We start from the raw sequence: 15344 nt of genomic DNA, 5'->3' as shown, positions 1-15344 counted from the left end.
CTACTCTGTGCCTTCACTCACACTGTTCCTCCTCCCTGGAATGCTAACCCTGTCCTTCCCCTTCCGGCTCCTACCTGTCTTTTACGTCTCCACTCAAACCTCACCTCCTCTAGGAAGCCTTCCCTGATTACTTCAGTTTACTCTCATCATTCCCTTCTCTGGACTCTCTCAGGAATCAAAGTTACAACCACATGATTGAATACACACTGATATTTTTCACAGCAATTTATTGGGTCTTGGTCCCCTCTCCTCCAGAAGTTCGGCAGGGCATGATAGCTCACACCTGTAATCCCAGTGCTTTGGGAGGCTGAGGTGGGCGGATCACTGGAGCCCAGGAGTTCAAGACCAGCCTGGCCAACATGGCGAAACCCCATCTCTACTAAAAATACAAAAATTAGCCAGGCGCCTGTAATCCCAGCTACTTGGGAGGCTGAGGCAGAAGAATCGCTTGAACCCGGGAGGCGGAGGTTGCAGTGAGCCAACATTGCGCCATTGCACTCTAGCCTGGGTGACAGAGTGAGACTGCAACTCAAAAAAAAGTTGATAAATCTCTTATGAACAGTTGGGATGTTTTCACCTCCTTTGCTACCTGCACCCGGCACGTAGCCCTTTGTTGGGTTCCTAGTAGATGTCCAACACTCATGGACTGATGTATCCATATGCCCAGGTTTGGCTAAGGAAAGCTGAGGCCCTGACTCCCTTTCTAGCAGTGAGCTCAAGCTGGAGTGAAGAACAGAAGGCAGGGGGCCAGTTTCTCTGCTAACTTCCCTTATTTCTCCACTGCCATTCAGGCCACAGAACCCAGCAGGGTCTTCAGGTAAGCCGTCAGTGGTGCAGACCTTGAAACTAGACTGATCCCTCAGTTAATGGTTGACATTCTCTGTTTACCTTAATGATTGCCAAGATTCATTGCTGCACATGATACACTTTGCAGTTCAACTGCCTTGGCCTTGAGGGTAGAAAGCAATTTCTGAGGTTTTAGGGTTCTGGGATAGGATTAGAAATACTTTGGTCCGTCCCCAGCCACTCAGGATGTGGACAATAAGCAAGTGGCTGAAGGGCACCCTGGTACTGCCATATGGTGGGAAGCACTGCCAGCTCCCATCTTGACCTCAGGTGCCAGCAGGCATCACCCATGGCTTTTTCCTCCCCGTTGTCATATAATGTGTTTATTTATTTATACTTTTTGTAGAGATGGGGTCTTACTATGTTACCCAGGCTGGTCTCAAACTCCTGGCTTCAAGTGATCCTCCTGCCTTGGCCAAAGTGCTGGGATTACAGGCATGAGCCACCATACCCAGCCCTGTCATATAGTTTCAGAGGCTGGGAGCTAGAAGGGTTGACCAGGATGGCAGCCTGTACAGGATCCATCTCTGCAGCTTGCCTGCACTGTGGATCTACCTAAGGCTAGGGCATGGGGGAAGCCTGAGGGATGCTGAGGAGCACAGGTCCAGCTGAGTCTCCCAGAGAGACTAAACATGGGTGGGTGACAATGATGCCTCTCTTCCTCTGGGACAAGGCAGTGACTCCAGGCTATGTGATCTGTCTCTCCAAACTCATAGGGCGCTCAGAGGATCAATCGTGTTTAATGACTGTATGTGGGAGGAGGTGGGGCTGGTTAATGTTTGTCTGGTTCCTCTTGGGCTGTGGGCCATTTCTGGCTCTGGCCCTGAGCTCGTTGTCCCTCCCCTGGGCTGGGCTGACAGTACCTGGTGGCATAGGGCAGACACACCTGCAGACATTCTCTGGGAAAGGGCAGCAGCAGCCAGGTGTGGCAGTGACAGGGAGGTGAGGAGACTGGGGGCTGAGGGAGGTGGGCCAGGGAGGGCTGATGTGGCACAGGGGGCCGGAAATAGGGGCCGGGTCTTGCCTTCTATTGACCTCCGCCTTCAGTCACTTAGGTCCCTTCCATGGTTCCTTCTGAAGCTGGGGTGAGGCCCCTCCTACCAGGTGCCAGGCTTGCTTAGCCTCTCTCTGCAGCCTCTTTCCAAGTTCGGTGTTGCTTCTCCTCTCACTTTTTTTCCTTCAGCCAAAGATTCCCCTATTTCCATAGGGTCAGATTCGCAGGAAGACTTGAGGGACCTCCTAGGTGCAAGGTGGCCAAGTTTGTCTCTCTGAGACATTTCCTGCCGCACAGGGTTAGGGTTTAGTGGGAATGTTGGGCACTGCCAGGTGCTGTTTTCCTTCCTTGATTACAAGGCAAACCAGGCATGCACCCAACACGGTGCTGCGAGTGGATGAATAAAGCGTGTTCAGCGGGCTGCAGAGGGCTAGCCAACAGGGCCAAGGATTTGGGAGCGTGTGTTTCCACTTTCTTGAAGGAGGCGGACAGACTCAAGCTGAACTTGGAGTAATTGATGGTTTGGAGATTTTTTTTTTTCTTTTTTTTTTTTTTGAGACAGAGTTTCACTCTTGTTGCTCAAGCTGAGGTGCAATGGCGCAATCTTGGCTCACCGCAACCTCCGCCTCCTGGGTTCAAGCGATTCTCCTGCCTGAGCCTCCCGAGTAGCTGGGATGACAGGCATGCCCCACCATGCCTGGCTAATTTCGTATCTTTAGTAGAGACAGGGTTTCTCCATGTTGGTCAGGCTGGTCTCAAACTCCCGAACTCAGGTGATCTGCCCGCTTCGGCCTCCCAAAGTGCTGGGATTACAGGTGTGAGCCACCATGCCCGGCCGGTTTGGAGATCTAAAGGAGAGGTGTTCCCCAGCTGTTTGAAAGTTTTGCAGCTGTTGGGAATGGCACAGCAGAATGTGTAAACTTAGAAAACGAGATGAGGAGAGGAGAATACAGACAAGAGGGGTTTTAATGGAGAGAAGTATAGATTAGAATGCAGCCTGGCAATGGAAAAGGGACCCAGGCTTGGGTGAGGGGCCAATACGATTCCTACTCTTTCCTACTCGCAGCACTTGCTTACCACCTGTGTAGTAAGTTACTCAGCTTCTGTTAGCCTTCATTGCCTCACCTGTGAGTTGCAGACCATAGCTCCTGGCTGACGGGGTTGTTGTGCGCGTGAGAGTCTGTGACTATACACACAGGGGGCACTCCATAAATGGCAGCTGTTATAATAACCCAAGCAGAGAGCAACAGGAAATCAGGTGGGTGATGGAAGAGTAAGGGAGTAGCGTCCAAACAATGGGGAAGGGAGCTGGCATGAGCAGAAGCTCTCCGAAAAGACCGCAGCAGAGAGGGGGAAAGAACAAATTGGAATGAGCTAGACTGGACCTGACCCAAGCCTGGCCACGGAATACGTATGGCAGGGTGGAGAGGCTAAGTCCAGTGACTGAGATACTGTAGAACCACAGGACGGAGGCAAGAGAGAGAAGCAGGGGAAGGGGAAGAGAGCTGGAGGAGTTTGGCCTTAGCCACACCAAACTGATGAAGGCAGCCAGAAATTCCTAAGTAAATCTCAAAGAAAACCCCATGTCCCTTCCTGACGAGTGACTGCCTGTGAAATGGGGGAGGGAGCATGGAGTCGCAGGCTGAATGTAACCCCATCCATCCCAGCCCGTCCCTCTTCCCCAAACCCCACATCACAAGGATTTTCCTGTAGTTGGAAGGATAGGGAGGAGGTGAGGGCAGAAACAGAGAGAGACAGAGACAGACTAGACGAATGTGTGTGTGCACGCGCGCGCGTGTGTGTATGTGTGTGTACGTGCCAGCACACGCAGGAAAGTGTATAGGTTTTTGAATAGTAGGCCTGGTCTCAGTTAGAATGCAAACTCCTTAAAGGAAGAGAGGCCGCCATAAGCAGCACTATATACAAATACTTTGAGGCAAGAAAATAAACTTGGAACTTGATTCTACCATTTAGCAGCAGTGCAATTGCCGTTGAGGCAAATTACTTAACGTCTCTGAGCCTCAACTTCCTTGTCTGAAAAATGGGGATAATATTACAGGACTGTTGTAAGGACTAAGTGAGATCACCTGATTTTGCACTGTGCTTGAGTGCTAGGGCAAATCTAAATTTGGCCAAATCTAAATTAGGGCCAGAGCCTGACAAGGCCAGAGAAGTCCTGTCTAATTAAACATGAGAGCAAAACACACCTGCAGCAACACCGAGGATATCAATACCTGGACTTTAACCCAAAGTCACAAAAACAGTTTGGATTTCAAAATCAGGTCACTCCCCTGGATGTTTTTAGAATGAAATCCTTGAGGCATTGATGTTGACATAGGGATCAGTTCTCCTTCCACAGGGAACAGCAAAAATTGAGATCACAGCACCCAGACAAGGGTCCTTAGAGGCCCCACAGGGAGCTACTGGCTATGTCCCAGAAGCCTCAAGAAGAAAAGAGGCGGAGAGTTACAAGAACCTAGAAACTCAGGGGTGGCCAGGATGTCTGTGGCACACCCCTGAAGGGCAGAAAAAAGAGAACAGCTAAGGTTTGCTTTGCAGTTTGAGAAAGCAGCCCAAGAAAGGTAAGGAAAGGGAAAAGCAGATCAAATCAAGAGGCAGCAAAAAATCCTGGGACAGAAGGAGAGGGGAAGAGTTGTCAATTGCTACAACAAAAGTACCTTAGAAAAAAAAGAGCTGGGCCAGGCACAGTGGCTCACGCCTGTAATTCCAGCACTTTGGGAGGCTGAGGCAGCAGGATTAACGGAGGTCAGGACTTCAAGACCAGCCTGGCCAACATGATGAAACCCCATTTCTACTAAAAATGCAAAAATTAGCCAGACATGGTGACACGCACCTGTAATCCCAGCTACTCAGGAGGCTGAGGCAGGAGAATCGTTTGAACCTGGGAGGCGGAGGTTGCAGTGAGCCGAGATCACACCACTGCACTCCAGCCTGGGTAACAGAGCAAGACTCATCTCAAAAAAAAAAAAAAAAGAAAGAAAGAAAGAAAAGAAAGGAAAGAGTTGTCAATTGATAGGAAAGGAGAGAAGGGGCTAAAAGAAAATAGGACATAGCAGTTTCGAATCTCCCTCCCTGTTCCTTCTTTTTTTTTTTTTTAATCTCCCTGTTCCTAAAAAATACCCACAGAAAGTAAAGTTATACTTGTAGCCAAGTAGAGCTTATGGGAAAAAGTATGTGCTCTGTGAGAATCACGTGAACCCGGGAGGCAGAGCTTGCAGTGAGCCGAGATCGTGCCACTGCACTTCAGCTTGGGCTACAGAGTGAGACCCCGTCTCAAAAAAAAATAAGTATGTGGCCAGGAGCAGTGGCTCACACCTATAATTCCAGCACTTTGGGAGGCCAAGGTGGGCGGATCACGAGGTCAGGAGATCGAGACCATCCTGGCTAACATGGTGAAACCCCATCTCTACTAAAAATACAAAAAATGGCCGGGCGCGGTGGTTCAAGCCTGTAATCCCAGCACTTTGGGAGGCCCAGACGGGCGGATCACGAGGTCAGGAGATCGAGACCATCCTGGCTAACACAGTGAAACCCCGTCTCTACTAAAAAATACAAAAAACTAGCTGGGCGAGGTGGCGGGCGCCTGTAGTCCCAGCTACTCGGGAGGCTGAGGCAGGAGAATGGTCTAAACCCGGGAGGCGGAGCTTGCAGTGAGCTGAGATCCGGCCACTGCACCCCAGCCTGGGCGACAGAGCAAGACTCTGTCTCAAAAAAAAAAAAAATACAAAAAATTAGCCAGGTGTGGTGGCGGGCACCTGTAGTCCTAGCTACTCAGGAGGTGAGGCAGGAGAATGACGTGAACCCGGGAGGCGGAGCTTGTAGTGAGCCGAGATCACGCCACTGCACTCCGGCCTGGGTGACAGAGCAAGACTCGCTCTCAAAAAAAAACAAAAAAAAAAAAGTGTGTGTTCTAGAGTCAGCTTGAGCTGGCTCAAATCCCAGCTCTATCACTTAACTGACTATGTGACTCTTAGATAAGTCCTTTCACCTTTCTTTGCCTCAGTTTGCTCATCTGTGACACGAGGATAAATCAAAACTTACCTCAAAAAGTTTTTTTGAGGATTAAACGAGAGTGCATGTGCAGGGGCCTGGCATATAACAGGTACTCAATAATTTTTTTTTTAATAAAAATGCTACAGTGTTGGGAGGTCTTATTATTATTATTATTTTCTGAGACAGGCTGGAATGCAGTTGGCACAATTGAAGCTCACTGCAGCCTCGACCTCCTGGACTCAAGAGATCCTCCTGCCTCAGCCTCTCGAGTAGCTAGGACTATGGGTGAATGGCACCAGCCACCATGCCTGGATAATTTTTGTGTTTCTTTTTTTTTTTTTTTTTTTGAGACGGAGTCTCGCTGTGTCGCCCGGGCTGGAGTGCAGTGGCCGGATCTCAGCTCACTGCAAGCTCCGCCTCCGGGGTTTACGCCATTCTCCTGCCTCATCCTCCCGAGTAGCTGGGACTACAGGCGCCCGCCATCTCGCCCGGCTAGTTTTTTGTATTTTTTAGTAGAGTCGGGGTTTTACCGTGTTAGCCAGGATGGTCTTGATCTCCTGACCTCGTGATCCACCCGTCTCAGCCTCCCAAAGTGCTGGGATTACAGGCTTGAGCCACCGCGCCCGGCCTTTGTGTTTCTTTTTTTTGTAGAGATGGGGTCTCCCTATGTTGCCTATGGCTGGTCTTGAACTCCTGGACTCAAGCGATACTCCCACCTCAGCCTCCTTTTAATTTTTTTTTTTTTTTTTTTAAGAGACAGGGGTCTCCCTGTGTTGCCTAAGAATAACCTGGCCAGGGGCCAGGCGTGGTGACTCACACTTGTAATCCCAGCACTTTGAGAGGTCGAGGCAGGTGGATCACGAGGTCAGGAGATCGAGACCATCCTGGCTAACATGGTGAAACCCCATCTCTACTAAAAATACAAAAAAAAAAAAAAAAAAAAAAAGCTGGGCGTGGTGGCACGCGCCTGTAGTCCCAGCTACTCGGGAGGCTGAGGCAGGAGAATGGCGTGAACCCAGGAGGCAGAGCTTGCAGTGAGCCGAGATCACGCCACTGCACTCCAGCCTGAGTGACAGAGTGAGACTCCATCTCAAAAAAAAAGAACCTGTCCAGGTTATTCTTTTATTATTATTATTATTTTTTTTTTTTTTTTTTTTTTTGAGACGGAGTCTCGCTGTGTCGCCTGGGCTGGAGTGCAGTGGCGCGATCTCAGCTCACTGCAAGCTCCGCCTCCCGGGTTCACGCCATTCTCCTGCCTCAGCCTCCCGAGTAGCTGGGACTACAGGCGCCCACAACCGCGCCCGGCTAATTTTTTGTATTTTTAGTAGAGACGGGGTTTCACCGTGGTCTCGATCTCCTGAACTTGTGATCCGCCCGCCTCGGCCTCCCAAAGTGCTGGGATTACAGGCGTGAGCCACCGCGCCCGGCCTATTATTATTATTATTATTATTGTTTATTTTATTCTTTTTTTTTTTTAAGAGACAGAGTCTCATTCTGTCATCCAGGCTGGAGTGCAGTGGCATGATCTCGGCTCACTACAACATCTGCCTCCCGGGTTCAAGTGATTCTCCTGACTCAGCCTCCTGAGCAGCTGGAACTACAGGCATGCGCCACCACGCCCAGCTAATTTTTGTATTTTTAGTAGAGACGAGGTTTCACCATGTTGGTCAGGCTGGTCTCGAACTCCTGACCTCAGGTAATCCACCAGTCTCGGCCTCCCAAAGTGCTGGGATTACAAGCGTGAGCCACTGTGCCTGGCCTTTTTTTTTGGTTTTTCTTTTCTATTTTTTTTTTTTGAGGCGGAGTCTCACTCTGTCACCCAGGGTGGAGTGCAGTGGCACAATCTGCTCACTGCAAGCTCCGCCTCCCGGGTTCACGCCATTCTCCTGCCTCAGCCTCCCGAATAGCTGGGACTACAGGCACCTGCCACCACGCCCGGCTAATTTTTTGTATTTTTAGTAGAGACGGAGTTTCACCATGTTAGCCAGGATGGTTTCGATCTCCTGACCTCGTTTTCCACCCGCCTCAACCTCCCAAAGTGCTGGGATTACAGGTGAGAGCCACCGCACCCAGACTTTTCTTTTTTTAAATACAATAGAGACAGGGGTCTTGCTATATTGCCCATGATGGTCTCAAACTCCTGGGCTCAAGCAATCCACCCACCTCAGCCTCCCAAAGTGCTGGGATTCCAGGCGTGAGCCACTGCACCTGGCCTAGGTTTTTTGTTTTGTTTTGTTTTCCCAAGACAGAGTCTCACTCTTTCCCCCAGGCTGGAGTTCAGTGGCGGGATCTCCACTCACTGCAACCTCTGCCTCCTGGGTTCAAGCAATTCTCCTGCCTCAGCCTCCTGAGTAGCTGGGATAACAGGTGCCCGCCACCACACCCAGCTAATTTTTAGTAGAGACAGGGTTTCACCATGTTGGTCAGGCTGGACTCAAATCCCTCAGTGATCTGCCCGCCTAAGCCTCCCAAAGTGCTGGGATTGCAGGCGTGAGCCCCTTCACCCAACCAGTTATTAATAATTCTCTGGCCACCTGTTCTAGAGTGTAACACATCTCACCACCTGAAGCATTTCTTTTTTCTTTTCTTTTTTTTTTCTTTTTTTTTTTTTTTTTTTTTTTTTTTGAGACGGAGTCTCACTCTGTCACCAGGCTGGAGTGCAGTGGTGCAATCTCGGCTCACTGCAATCTTCGCCTCCTGGGTTCAAGCGATTCTCCTGCCTCAGCTTCCCGAGTAGCTGGGATTACAGGTGCGTGCCACCATGCCCAGCTAATTTTTCTAATTTTAGTAGAGTCGGGGTTTCACCATGTTGGCCTCGATCTGCTGACCTCGTGATCTGCCCACCTTGGCCTCCCAAAGCGTTGGGATTACAGGCATGAGCCACCGTGCCCAGCCTCTGAAGCATTTCTTTATGGCTAGCTGTGATGCCTAGTGCAACAGCTTTGCATGTAGAATCCTAGGCTTGGGAGAAAGGGCACCCATATCCCTGCTTCCCCATGCTGGTTGGCACATGACATGAACTCACTAAGGCTATTTATTTAGTTAGTTAGATAAAGAAACCTTGTTCTGAGAAGTAATCTATGTCCTGTGGACTGTCCTTCTTTCCCCTGATTCTTTCATCCCATTTCCCAACTTTCGCAGTTGCTGTTACCCCACCCCTTTCCTCTACAGCATAGAGGACCACCCAGGGCTGAATATGAGGCTTCTTCCACAACCACTTGCTCTGCTGTGGAGCATGCATTGGGGTCAGGAAATGACTCCAGGGATCACTGCATCTCCTATGGTCCAGCCCTGCGTGTCCTCCTCACATTCAGTTTCCTGCTGCTAGTATGATCTCCTTGCAACTTAATGGCAGAAGTGGCAAGAGATGGGAGAAGCCTTCTTAGCCTGCCTAAGGGATGGAGGAGAATTTCCTCCCTAGAGCAACTGGCAAGCTCCTGAAACCACGAGGTTACAATATGCACTTGGGGTTGGGGGCTGGTCTCAGACAGACCCTATAGATCAACAACAGCATCGGGGGCTGCTCAAGGTCGCTCACGCCTGTAATCCCAACACTTTGGGAGGCAAAAGTGGGAAGATTGCTTGAGCCCAGGAGTTCAAGACCAGCCTGGGCAACATAGCGAGCCCCCGACCTCTACAAAAAAAAAAAAGAAAAATTCGCTGGGCATGGTGACACACATACCTGTGGTCCCAGCTAATTGAGAGGCTGAGGTGGGAGGATCGCTGGAGCCCAGGAGGTCAAGGCTGCAGTGAGCAGTGATTGTGCCACTGCACTCTAGCCTGGGTGATATAGCCAGACCTTGTTCCCATCCTCTTAAAAAAAACAAAAAACAAACAAACAAAAAAAAAACCCCACAGCATTAGGGAGAAAAAGGAGAGATCTTGGGTTTGGCAGACCATTTACTCCCCCAAGGCAACTTTGTTTTCTCTTCCCGAGAAGAATTTTTTTTTTTTTTTTTTTTTTTTTTTTGAGATGGAGTCTTGCTCTGTCGCCCAGACTGGAGTGCAGTGGTGCAATCTTGGCTCACGGCAACCTCCGTCTCCGGGGTTCCAGTGATTCTCCCACCCAGCAGCTGGGATTACAGGCATGCACCACCACACGCGGCTAAATTTTTGTATTTTCAGTAGAGATGGAGTTTCACTATGTTGGCCAGGGTGGTCTCAAACTCTGGACCTCAAGTGACCTGCCCACTTCAACCTCCCAAAGTGCTGGGATTACAGATGTGAGCCTCTGTGCCCGGCCCCTGAGAAGATTCTTAACCCCTTTGGTCACCAACTATGATCCTGGAGCTGGGCTAAGGACTTTTGCAGATTGCCTCGTTGAATCTCACAATAACCCTGGGTATTAACCTCATTTATAGATGAACAAGCAGGCTCGGAGAAGTTTAGTAGCTAGCCCAAGGTCACATCAAGTGAAGAACCAGAATCCAAACCTAAAGCTATGTGACTATAGGTAAGAGTCACAGCCTATCTCCTGACCCTCTGTTTGCTCAGTGACTTTTTTTTTTTTTTTTTTGAGATGGAATCATGCTCTGTCACCCAAGCTGGAGTACAATGGCATGATCTTGGCTCACTGCAACCTCCGCTGCCCAGGTTCAAGCAATTCTCCTGCCTCAGCCTCCTGAGTAGCTGGGATTACAGGTGTATACCACCACGCCCGGCTAATTTTTGTATTTTTAGTAGAGATGGGGTTTCACCATGTTGGCCAGGCTGGTCTCGAACTCCTGACCTCAAATGATCCACCCGCTGCAGACTCCCAAAGTGCTGGGATTACAGGCATGTGCCACGGCGCCCAGCCTGCTCAGTGACCTTTTGCTTTCTCTTTCTGGCTTATGCTCACCGTGTGCCCACTTGACCACCCCCTGCATGAGTTCCCTTTCCTGAAACTCAAAGAGAGACTGCCAGGGTTTGCTCCATGACACTGGAGTTGGAATGTGCTCACACAAATTGACAGCTTCCATACTTCTTGTGCCTTTATGGTTAACATTCGCTTTTGCTTTTTTGTTTGTTTGTTTTTGTGATAGAGTCTCACTCACTCTGTCGCCCAGGCTGGAGTTCAGTGGTGCAATCTTGGCTCACTGCAACCTCGGCCTCCTGGGTTCAAGTGGTTCTCCTGCCTCAGCCTCCCGAGTAGCTGGGACTACAGGCTCGTCCCATCACGTCCGGCTAATTTTTTGTATTTTCAGTAGAGACAGGGTTTCACCTTGTTAGCCAGGATGGTCTTGATTTCCTGATCTTGTGATCCGTCCGCCTCGGCCTCCCAAAGTGCTGGGATTACAGGCGTGAGCCACTGCGCCCGGCCGTTTTTTTTTTTTTTTTAATGGTTAGCCTTTGCTTTCTACGGACACTGTCTGCAGAAGCACAAGGAGCCTGCTGTAGAAAGACTTCTGTCTCAGATACATTGTTTCATCCTACTTATACTACCGCTTTGTAACAGTGTGACCTTAAGGAGTTACTTACCTGAGCTTCAGCTTCTTCATCTGGAAAATGGGATAACAGGCTTCCTAAATGGGTCGAAAGAAAAAAGGTGTGGAACAACACTCAGCACAGTTCCTGGCTTGATAAATGAGCTCTCTTTCCTCTCCATATTCCGGAGGGGATCTAAGCCTCAGGGAAAATCCTGCTGACCTTAAACTTCTGATGGGACCATGGGGAAGGGCCTCAGCCCAGAGCCTCCGGGTCCCCTGAGGTCCCCTCTTCACATCCACCTGCCTGAGTTTTATCTCCCTCCCCCGCGTGGCCATTCTTCTGGTGGGGCTATGGGGCGGGTGCGGCGATGGACCGGGCGGGCACAGAACAGGTGGGTGCAGGCTGGGTGTCCGGCGCTGGGACACAAGTGCTCTGTGTGTAGGGTGGGCGGAAGTCAGGGCGTTTGATCTGAATTCTAAAGGGCGTTGTTCAGAGCCCCACAAAGGTCTCATTGTGCAGACACTGGGTATAAAGCAGCATATGACTCCCCAGCACCGGGCGGTGATGAATTGGGACGCAGGCGCGGAGCCCAGGGACCACTCCCCCTGCACAGACATGAGACCATAGGGGACCTGTCTGGGTGGCCTCAGGGATAGGCGCTCCCCAAGGTAAGAGGGCTTTGTTGAGTTTGCCCCAGGTCTGGAGTTAAGGAGCTAGGGAACAGGGAGCCATAGGGGATGGCTGATATCGGAACAAGACGGGCTTGGCAAAGAAAGGGGCTGGCGAGAAAAGAATGTTGGATGAAAGCAAAGAAGGGGGATGGGGCTCAGGGAGGTCAAGTCAAGTGAGTGAGGAGGAGGAGGAGAAGCTGGCAAGGGGATGGGGTGACGAGGAAAGTCATGACCATCCTTCCTTTCCTGCTACTGGCTCTTGGAAGAGTTGGGTGGGGGGAGTGCACAGGCAGTGCTATGGCGCCCGACTTTCCACCCCAGCTTTCTGACAGCTTGCTTCATGGCTGGTGTTTTGCAGGTGTGAATGAGGCAGGATGAACTGGACAGGTTTGTACACCTTGCTCAGTGGCGTGAACCGGCATTCTACTGCCATTGGACGAGTATGGCTCTCGGTCATCTTCATCTTCAGAATTATGGTGCTGGTGGTGGCTGCAGAGAGTGTGTGGGGTGATGAGAAGTCTTCTTTCATCTGCAACACACTCCAGCCTGGCTGCAACAGCGTCTGCTATGACCAGTTCTTCCCCATCTCCCATGTGCGGCTGTGGTCCCTGCAGCTCATCCTAGTTTCCACCCCAGCTCTCCTCGTGGCCATGCACGTGGCTCACCAGCAACACATAGAGAAGAAAATGCTACGGCTTGAGGGCCATGGGGACCCCCTACACCTGGAGGAGGTGAAGAGGCACAAAGTCCACATCTCAGGGACACTGTGGTGGACCTATGTCATCAGCGTGGTGTTCCGGCTATTGTTCGAGGCCGTCTTCATGTATGTGTTTTATCTGCTCTACCCTGGCTATGCCATGGTGCGGCTGGTCAAGTGCGACGTCTACCCCTGCCCCAACACAGTGGACTGCTTCGTGTCCCGCCCCACTGAGAAAACCGTCTTCACCGTCTTCATGCTAGCGGCCTCCGGCATCTGCATCATCCTCAATGTGGCCGAGGTGGTGTACCTCATCATCCGGGCCTGTGCCCGCCGAGCCCAGCGCCGCTCCAATCCACCCTCCCGCAAGGGCTCGGGCTTCGGCCACCGCCTCTCACCTGAATACAAGCAGAATGAGATCAACAAGCTGCTGAGCGAGCAGGATGGTTCCCTGAAAGACATACTGCGCCGCAGCCCTGGCACCGGGGCCGGGCTGGCTGAGAAGAGTGACCGCTGCTCGGCCTGCTGATGCCACGTACCAGGCAACCTCCCATCCCGCCCCCGACCCTGCCCTGGGCGAGCCCCTCCTTCTCCCCTGCCGGTGCACAGGCCTCTGCCTGCTGGGGATTACTCGACCAAAACCTTCCTTCCCTGGCTACTTCCCTTCCTCCCAGGGCCTTCCATTTGAGGAGCTGGAGGGGTGGGGAGTTGGAGGCCACCTATGCCAGTGCTCAAGGTTACTGGGAGTGTGGGCTGCCCTTGTTGCCTGCACCCTTCCCTCTTCCCTCTCCCTCTCTCTGGGACCATTGGGGACAAGAGATGGGATGCTCCGACAGCGTCTCCAATTATGAAACTAATCTTAACCCTGTGCTGTCAGATACCCTGTTTCTGGAGTCACATCAGCTGGGAGGGATGCGGGTAAGTGGAGCGGAGGGCGGGGGTACTGTGGACATGTGGGTGGAGAAGGGAGGGTGGCGAGCACTAGTAAAGGAGGAACAGTGCTTGCTGGCCACAAGGAAAAGGAGGAGGTGTCTGGGGTGAGGGAGTTAGGGAGGGAGAAGCAGGCAGATAAGTTGGAGCGGGGGTTGGTCAGGGCCACCTCTTCCTCTAGTCCCCAAGGCCTCTCTCTGCCTGAAATGTTACACATTAAACAGGATTTTACAGTAAATGAAGAGGTGGCTCGTGTGTTTGTCAAGTTCTTTCTCCTGCAACCTCTGACCTCCCCCAGGATGAGCTGGCCTTGGGTTTTTACTGATTAAGAAAGGAATAGGGCAAAAGAAGTAGTTACTTGAGTAGCTGAAGCTGCAAATGAGGAACCACTACACTTCTGGGCTGCAGAGCCAGCCGCGGAGCCATTCCGCCCTGTTGTTTTTGTTGTGGTTCTTGTCTTTTTCGTTGTCTAATAACAGTTTTATTGGGATTTAATGTACATACCTCCTTCCTCTGATTTTGAAAAGATTAAAAATGACAACTCCCTCTGAAGAGACAAGAAATGATTGGGAAATTTCTCATGCCCCAGAGAGTGGCACACATTCCCTGGGCACCTCGGTGAGAGCCCCTTCCCCACACACCTGGAGAACTATCTCCTTACTCCCTCCAAACTCAGCATCCCCTACAAGCTGATGTCCCACAGTCCACCTGTTGGGTTGCACGATGACCCTGGCCCCTTTCCTCTGGACATAGCCCCTAATTCCATCCTCTTTCCCAGTTTCCTTATCTCAGGAATCAATGCTTCCCACTCCAGAGATGCCTCCACACAGGTCAAACGTTTCACAGCAGCAGTTTCCTCACCAGCATCACCCTTCCCTGTCAGCTGCGGCAGGAAAAGCCCCAGGTTGAGACTTGGAAAAGCTGCGCTGGAGTCCTGGGGCTGTCACTTAGCAGCAAGGCATTCCCTTCCCCGAGCCTCAGCTTCCTTATGAGCAAAGGAGAACTGGCCCAGCACATCTCTCAGCATCCTTCAACACTCTGTGCTTCTGGGATTCCTAAAAGACTTCCCCAAGTAACAACGCATCATCTTCCTGCAGCCTCACGGGGGTTTCCTCAAAGTCACTGCCCCCACAAATAGCCTCTCAGAGTAAAAGTTTCCCCCATGGCAAGTTTGCCTCCTCAGCTTCCTCACCTCCAAACAGGAGAAATTATTTGTCACTCCCTCTGAGAGTATGTGGACTCCATGTAGGTAGTGCTGGATATCAGAAAGGGAGAGAAAATCAGACACAATCTCATATGAATTTTTCTCCCTTGAAACAGTTTTTCCTCTTCAGAGAGAAAGCATGGAAGTTTTCCTTATTTGAGGTTTCTCCTTTAGAAAAAAAAAAAAAAGGAAGGCTGGATGTGGTGGCTGTAGTCCCAGCAGTTTGGAAGGCCAGGGAGAGAGAATCACTTGAGCCCATGAGTTTGAGACCAGTCTGAGCAACATAGAGAGACCCCATCTCTACAAAAAAAAAAAAAAAAAAATTAGTCAGATGTGGTGGCATGTGCCTGTAGTCCCAAGCTATTTCAGAGGCTGAGGTGGGAGGATAACTTGAGCCCAGGAGGAGGTTGAAGCTGCAGTCAGCCGTGATCATGCCACTGCACTCCAGCCTGGACCAGAGAGTGAGACCCTGTCAAGACAGAAACAAAGGAAGGAAGGAAGGAAGGAAGGAAGGAAGGAAGGAAGGAAGGAAGGAAGGAAGGAAGGAAGGAAGGAAGGAAGGAAGGAAGGAAGGAAAGG

The 15344-nt window shown here is 50.9% G+C and overlaps 1 protein-coding gene across 3 annotated transcripts; it reads left to right on the top strand.

Moving 5' to 3' along the window:
* Positions 1-1690: 1690 nt before the first annotated feature.
* On the top strand, positions 1691-14791 carry LOC105476649 (gap junction protein beta 1). 3 transcript variants are annotated; one of them, XM_011732761.2, is made up of 2 exons: positions 1691-1788; positions 12293-14790. In XM_011732761.2, exon 2 carries the CDS (start codon positions 12309-12311, stop codon positions 13158-13160), a length of 852 nt encoding a protein of 283 aa, XP_011731063.1. In that variant the 5' UTR covers positions 1691-1788; positions 12293-12308; the 3' UTR covers positions 13161-14790. The 3 variants fall into 3 exon arrangements, with proteins under 3 accessions (XP_011731063.1, XP_011731065.1, XP_011731064.1); XM_011732763.3 differs by lacking the exon at positions 1691-1788 and adding an exon at positions 10217-10307 and having other exon boundaries at positions 12293-14791; XM_011732762.3 differs by lacking the exon at positions 1691-1788 and adding an exon at positions 11797-11931 and having other exon boundaries at positions 12293-14789.
* The last annotated feature ends 553 nt before the right edge of the window (positions 14792-15344 follow it).

This window comes from Macaca nemestrina, chromosome X, assembly GCF_043159975.1.
Source record: "Macaca nemestrina isolate mMacNem1 chromosome X, mMacNem.hap1, whole genome shotgun sequence".
In the NCBI taxonomy this organism is placed as follows: Eukaryota; Metazoa; Chordata; class Mammalia; order Primates; family Cercopithecidae; genus Macaca; species Macaca nemestrina.
The sequence above is the reverse complement of the archived record's forward strand: the minus strand, read 5'-3'. Positions and strand labels throughout refer to the sequence as shown.